Source organism: Salvelinus fontinalis, chromosome 1, assembly GCF_029448725.1.
Source record: "Salvelinus fontinalis isolate EN_2023a chromosome 1, ASM2944872v1, whole genome shotgun sequence".
NCBI lineage: Eukaryota > Metazoa > Chordata > Actinopteri > Salmoniformes > Salmonidae > Salvelinus > Salvelinus fontinalis.
Window position 1 is genome coordinate 64,762,920 of NC_074665.1, and position 7,723 is coordinate 64,770,642.

Genomic DNA, 7,723 nt, shown 5'->3' on the forward strand with positions numbered 1-7,723 from the left:
CATTTGCTATTTCGCTGTGTTTATCGTCGTTTTGGCATGGAAGTTAAAACCTCATTGCATTGGATTCATTAGGCTTTCACTTTCAGTTAGCTTGTGGACCGCTGACTTAGTACAGGCCTCCTCTCGCAGATGACGGGACAGAAAAACGTCTATGGGAATCTGGCACTCATAAAAATAGAACATTGAAATATGTGCCTAAGTTATTGTGTTTCTGAAGACTTATGTTTGTGTTATTTCGTAGGACAATTTGTTCATGAGCATCCAGTCTAATCCCCAGTCCCAAAGTGGTTGAAATTCTTCTCACTGCTCTCTGTGGCAGAGTTCAATGAGTTTGTAATATGTTCCAAGCCAGGTATTTGTATTGGACTAGGAATTGACCCATGGGAGTGCAGATCAATTCATGAATTGCCTGGTATTGAGAAAGAATAAACGCCAACCTAGCTACTCTTCCATCTAGATCAGAAGGATCACATCTGTCACAAAACCTGCTCTTGTGTCAAGAAGCTGCAATGATGTGACTGTAGCGCCCCCTAGTCTTCAGAGGACTGCAAGTACAGCCTCAGAATGACTCCTGCCCTACCAGTCCAGCTTCGGGCAGAAGTTAAACACTCTCTCCTCTCCCACCCTTCCCTCTCTCTGTCTTCTCTCTCATATCCCTGTCCCCTCTCTCCCCCCTCCCTCTTATCTCATTCCACTCTCTTCATCTCTCTAACTCCACTCTCCTTTCTTCCTCCAGGTCAGTCCAGTTGAACGGAGAAAGGTTGTTGATGGTGGACAACGAGACATTTCCAGAGTTGAAGCCTCGGACGCTGCGGGCAGGGAGGACGATAGCCATGCCCCCGATGACCATCGGCTTCTACGTCATCAAGAACATCAACGCTTACGCCTGCCGCAAATAATACTCAGCACACTCCTCCTCACCCTTCACCCCAAATAATACTCAACACACTCCTCCTCAGCCGTCACCCCAAATAATACTCAACACACTCCTCCTCACCCGCCACCCCAAATAATACTCAACACACTCTCCCTCACCCGTCACCTCAAATAATACTCAACACACTCCTCCTCACCCGCCACCCCAAATAATACTCAACACACTCCTCCTCACCCGTCACCTCAAATAATACTCAACACACTCCTCCTCAACCTTCACCCCAAATAATACTCAACACACTCCTCCTCACCCGTCACCCTCCCCCCCACACTCCTCCTCACCCGTCACCCCGAAATCCTTCACCCTCCCCCCCACACTTCTCACACCCCTCACCTAATCCTCCTTCCCTCACCCCCTAGCCCTCATCCCTCACCCCCTAGCCCTCATCCCTCACCCCCTACACCCACCCCTCACCACCCCCACCATTTCCTAATATCACCACCTCCTCACCCCTCACTCCACTTATCCTTACTTCCTAGCCATTACTTTCTACCTTCTGGTTCCTTATCACTAGTCCCTGGTCTGACTCTGAAAGGCTTGCTCTTTGTCCAAAACAAGGGTTGCACTGAATACCTTTCAATCGCTCTCTACACCAACTCCCCATGTGCTGTGAGATGGACAGTGATTATTCTACTATGTGATTTTGTATTGTTTTGTGAAAAGGTTATTGAGTTTTGTTATGACAGTACTTCTATGTCAGAAGGTTATATCATCCTCCAACAAGACTTCTCTTCCATGTCTTTGATCATCAGATCTACTAACGGTCACTCAGCTTTGTATCTGCCAGCAACTCTTCTTGTTTCCCCCGCAAACTCCTTTCAACTCTCTGTTGTTGATACTCACAAACTCCTGGCAGAGGGTTAGACAGAAAGAAGAGAAAACATGGAGAAAACACAACCAGTCAACCGCAGGGCATGTGTTAGCTCCAACAGCCATGTCTGCTGTCTGATTGAATTATCTGTGTGTGAGTGTGTGTGTGTGTGTGTGTGTGTTCCTGCATGAGTGTGTGTGTGAATACCCCTGCTGATGAGCCTGTCCTTGTCTACCATGTCCATCAGGGAAAACGTTTTATCTTGCTTTCTGAAACAGCTCAGCTTACATCTATAACTAAACGGTTCGTTGGTAATTGGAAATCTCTTTGTGGTATGTCTGTTGTCTGAAGGATAGTTTAAGGCAGCGATGCACATCCAGGGCTGGGGAGTAACTGATTACATGTAATCTGATGTATTCTTTTTTTTATTAATGTATTCAGTTACATTACCAGCAAAGATATTGTAATCAGATTACAGGTACTTTTGAAAAACTAGATGATTACTTATTGGATTACTTTTAAAGTCAGGAAGGATGTTTGTGGAAAAAATACATTATGACACCTTTCTGTTTTCTCAATGACATAAAAACAAGGCTCAAGTTTAAGTTTGTTCTATCGGAGCAAGTCTGACTACAAGTCAGAGACCACTATGATGACACACCAAGGGGGAAGTAATCCAAAAGTAACTGAAAGTAATCAGATTACTCTACTGAGTTTGGGTAATCCAAAAGTAACTTTACTGATTACAATTTTGGACAGGTAACTAGTAACTGTAAGAGATTACATTTAAGAAAGTAACCTACCCAACCCCGTCACAGCAGAGTATCCATCTTCAGAAAGAAAAGAAAGGGACAGAGTCGGGTTACTGGTTACTGGTCGGGTCACTGGTTTAATGTTCATTTTTCTGTAATACGAAACAACAAACATTGCATTTACAGTATTTCTCTCTAGCAGCACAGAGCTGGGTCAATATGAACATACAGTATGCAACTGAGAACTTCTTGTTACTCAACCTCCCATTCATATTTCGGAAGCATACTCATCACTACACGTCTAGTCCAATGTACAGTCATATTATGCTGCTAGCTTTTATTATTAAACACTTATTAAAGGGCAATTCTATACTTTTCAACCTCATTTTCATTATTCACATCACAATACATTGGTCTACATTTTTGAAAACGGTACATTTCTACGTTTTGTAGAACAAGTTCTACCCGATGACATCATTAAAAGCTAAAACATTTTACAAACAGTGTTTTTCAAACACTATGAGATTTGTGGTGACGTGGGGAGCAAGAACATGGCCTCCCTCTGGCTAGAAACTCTTTGGAGGTTTAGGTGTTGTTTTTTTTACTTTTAATCCGACAAGTATTTTTACCTTTACCTATTTACCTTTCTTCTTATCATATTAGCTACAGATCATAGAAACTCACATATGTAGACACTGGTTTGGGACTGGGGATAATGAATATAATGTTGAAAAGTGGCGGAATTGTCCTTTAGGTTTGGATTGTTTTGTACAGAATTCCCTTAGCCGGTGAATCATCATCCTATTTGAATATGTAATGTATATAAAAGTGGGTTAATTACAGAAGATGCGTGCTTGAAGTGTTTACTTACATATCATTGTAATTTAAATCTAATGTATATTTGTATGTAATAATTTTTTATGTTGAGGAAGCAAAATTTAACTCAATGGTACCTTTTGGGTAAGACTGAAACAGAACCCGAAGTCAAATTGAAAATGACGGTACAGTGCATGGTATGTAAGTAGTCTCCAGTGTAACTTCATGGTCATTGTCTTACAAGAGACACTGTACAGTGTATGTATAGGGTTGGGAGAGGTAGATGTTTTATGTGTGTTAAATAGTAATAAGCATATTTTTCCTCCTCTGAATGTGTTTCATAGTTCATGTAGAGTTGTTCATATTTCTTTTTTTTAAATAGCATTATTTTATTGTGTTAAGTGTGCAATTGAGCATAATGTTTTGGTAAAGAAAATATATACAGCGATAATAAAATAATTACAATAACTTTGATTTCCGTTGTGATTCTGCTTTACTTTTGTTTGGGGATTTTGTTGATCTAACAAACCACACATGCAGTAGATTTATGTGCAAATTCCTATTTGGATAATCCTACAGTAGCTACTGTAAGCTACTATAGGCAAAATAGATCTACTTAGCCCAAATAGTACTGTCTCACGCGCAGCTGCTGTCTGGCTGAAACTATGTGAAAGCAGATTTGTCTACGTCAATAGTATTACTGAATAAATAGCATTAAAATGCCATAGAATTAAATGAACATTCCATCATCTCTGCAAGGTTACTGAGTGTAAATGATTGTCGAGAAAAGAGAGAGGACAGACGAAAAGAGGAAGACGGGATATATAGGACCACATGTTAGTCAGTCAAAAGTGAGAGGATGAAAGGACCGAAAGGTAACAGTAGGAAGCAATCAGAATGCACATCCCTGGAGACACACACATACACAAACTCTTTATTTTTCTTTTCTTTCTTGTCTTTTTTCTTTCTATCCATTCCAGCCGGTGAGTCAACTAACGTATTCTCAAAGAGTGCCGCCCATATCTCCAGTCCCCACGCTGGAGAGCTCACAAAGAGAACCGGGGGTCACACTCACAGAAACACACACTCTCACACACACACACACACACACACACACACACACACACACACACACACACACACACACACACACACACACACACACACACACACGCACACACGCACACACGCACACACGCATACACACACATAAAGCCCCCAGCAGATTTGGGGGCAGCTGGAATCAGGCTTTGCTGTGTTGTGGAGAGGGAGAGTCCTGTCCTGTCAGAGAGAGGTGGAGGGCCAGTGGTTGATAGGAAACATTCGCTAGGCTCGGCCCGACCAAGCTGGGTCAGGGTAAGTCCCCAATGCTTCAGAACCAGGTAAGTTCAGTGTTTCACTACACTGGTCCTTGCCAGAGAGGAAGAGGCGAAGTAAGAAGTTTTACTCCGTCCAAAATCTGTCCACAAAAATAAGCCCACAGACATATGGAGGTCAATGAGAGAATGTCGAATTTGGTCAACAAAAAATGTCATCGATAATTTTCTACATGATACTTATTTGATCAAATATAAGTTTGATAATGGTTAGATTGTTATGAATGCACTGTTATAAGGTGACGCACGTGGCATTTTGGCAACTTTACATCAGAACTGTGCCTGTTTTAATAGAGATAGATAGAGGACTTTTAGCATGGATGATGCCATTGAGGGCTCCCACCATTTTAAAGTAGTCAACTGGGTGGGGATTCCTATGAGTTGGGCGCAGTCAGCCGATGAAGAAGAAGAAAATGGACTATTTAAAAGGGTTATAGCCTCAATGGTGCTGTCCATGCTGTTCCAGATGTAATAATGACACAGATATAAAAATGAGTCCTCTATCTATGGCCTGTTGTTCACATGCATATCTGCCCTCTCATTGGCTACATTTGAGTCATTTAGCAGACGCTCTTATCCAGAGCAACTTACAGAAACAATTAGGGTTAAGTGCCTTGCTCAAAAGCACATCGACAGATTTGTGTTCACCTTGTTGGGTCAGGGATTTGAACCAGCAACTTTTTGGTAACTGACCCAACGTTCTAACTGCTAGGTCTCACCTGATCTCACCTCATTCTGCCTGCCTTCCATCTTTGAGGACATGTATTTGCATTGCTAGAGCTGTCACTTGACTATCTTGTCAATATAATAGACAATATTTGTTCTTGCACATTTTTGTTCCAGTCCTATACCAGCACACCTGATATAACTACTCAACTAATTATCAAGGCCTTGAGAGGAGAGGGTTTGTATGGGCTGTGGTGGGCTAGCAGCGGACCATAAACCAGACACAGTACTGTTGAGAGTTTACGCTGCTGTGAAACAAATATGATATCTATTATTTTCTTTTAGGTGACGAGGTCTACCCAGTGAAGCTTGTCAGAGCCGGCCTTGAGTACAACAGTGTGTGGTGTTCAAATACTTGTTGAACATTGTACTTTTTTGTTGAATATTTAGAAATTGTGACATTGTGTTGGCAGTCCTTCAAGAGTCATGAACCTAATCACTGAGCTGGCGTTATGTACAGAATTGTGACTTCATATAAATATCACAGACCTGTTCAGAAATTAGCCTGAAGAACCCAGTCTCCATCCCACATATGGTTCATCTTAAAAGGGCCAACCTGGTTTACTTTTAAACAGAGTACCAGACTCAGTCACACTTGGTTAATTTAGCCAGTGGTCCTGGTAAAAGAAAGAGGGGTTCTGTCTCTCTCTCTTTGTGCATGTTTTGGTCTGAAGGCCACAGTATATGTATCCACAATCAGCCCTTAAATCATCAAAGCACTTCACTCAACTTAATAAGGACCCTTTATTTGTGCAAAATTAAGTGAACCACACACACACAAGCAAGAATATGCACGCATGCACATATGTACGCACCGACACCCACACACACACATACACACACACACACACACACACACACACACACACACACACACAAAGGAGAGAGAAAAGCACACTGATCTCCGGAAACACGTTCAAAGTGAAAACTGGACTGGAGTTTCTCAGGAAAACAACATCAGAGAGATTTCACAGTTCATTTGATTACAACTCCCAAGACCTGATCCTCATGATGTAGTCTGTCACACATACAGGGATGAACTGACACAAACAACTGTCTCTGCCAAACACATACACATATGTTTATGCCAAGAACATGGCTTTTTAGAGTTCAACACTTTGTATTTCTCATGGCTGAATTCATTGAATAAAATAATGAAGTGCACAAAGGAAACAGTGCTGAACAGAAAAGACTTCACAGAGTAAGAAATATTGTCTGTAGAGTGCTGAAGTGAACATTAAACCTAGCGCTCATGAACAGATGTAAGTGTTGATGTGTTGCCCTTCCAGATCTGATTCTGATCCATCCAACCCATACTTCTGAACTGACGCTCTGACCATTTAGCAGAATCTTATACAGTGCTCTCATCAGGAAATTCTGGGAAACTTTTGTTTGGACAGCTCAGCTTCTTCTAAACCAGTACTTTGTGATAATAACCTCTGTGCGCCGTTTCTTTTGACCCAATCTGATGGTGGCGCCGTTTAGTACACTACACCGTTGTTCTGGATACCTTTGTTCTGGATACCGTTGTTGTAGATACCTTTGCGTGACAGCGACTCTTTAACAGAGGTAGCTGTAACCATACCCTGGCTAACTCTGTTTATACTCTGTGTTCCATTTTGAAAAACACACACACAAATATGTGCGCGTGCGCACACGCACGCACGCACGCACGCTCGCACGCACACACACACACACACACACACACACACACACACACACACACACACACACACACACACACACACACTGTTTATACTCTGTGATCCATTTTGAAACATGTAAGGATTTCTGCAGGCCCCTTTGCTATGTTCACTCTGTGTATACAGTAGTCATCTTAAAAAAACCTTCCATGAACGTCCAGCCGCTGGAAACTGATTGTACAGATTAGTAGCTAGACCCAGAAACATGAATGGTCTGCCAGAACCCAAACTCAGACTATTCAGAGTATTCTAGAATGTCCCCACAGGCGCAGATTTGTTCTGCCCATTAATTTATAACCTTTTAAGATCCTATTTTAAGGAATAAGGAACATTCCAAAATTCCACAAGATCTTCATTTGTGTGTGTGTGTGTGTGTGTGTGTGTGTGTGTGTGTGTGTGTGTGTGTGTGTGTGTGTGTGTGTGTGTGTGTGTGTGTGTGTGTGTGTGTGTGTGTGTGTGTGTGTGTGCGTGCGTGCGTGCGTGCGTGCGTGTGTGCGTACGTGTGTTTCTTTTTACTTTGCTCAAAGATAGTTGCATAATCAGGGTTACATTTATATAACTTTGAACATCCTTTCTAATAATAATGATGTTCCTGTCTTGAC

General features: G+C 42.0%; 1 protein-coding gene across 1 annotated transcript in view; it reads left to right on the forward strand.

Annotated features, from left to right (window-relative positions):
- Positions 1 to 1,175, forward strand: part of LOC129859787 (inactive heparanase-2-like) — a 110,629-nt gene extending 109,454 nt beyond the window's left edge. The window contains exon 12 of the mRNA XM_055929907.1: positions 737 to 1,175. Coding sequence (XP_055785882.1) covers positions 737 to 899 — 163 coding nt within the window. The 3' untranslated portion in view covers positions 900 to 1,175. The remainder of the gene's footprint in view (positions 1 to 736) is intronic.
- Positions 1,176 to 7,723: the final 6,548 nt, after the last annotated feature.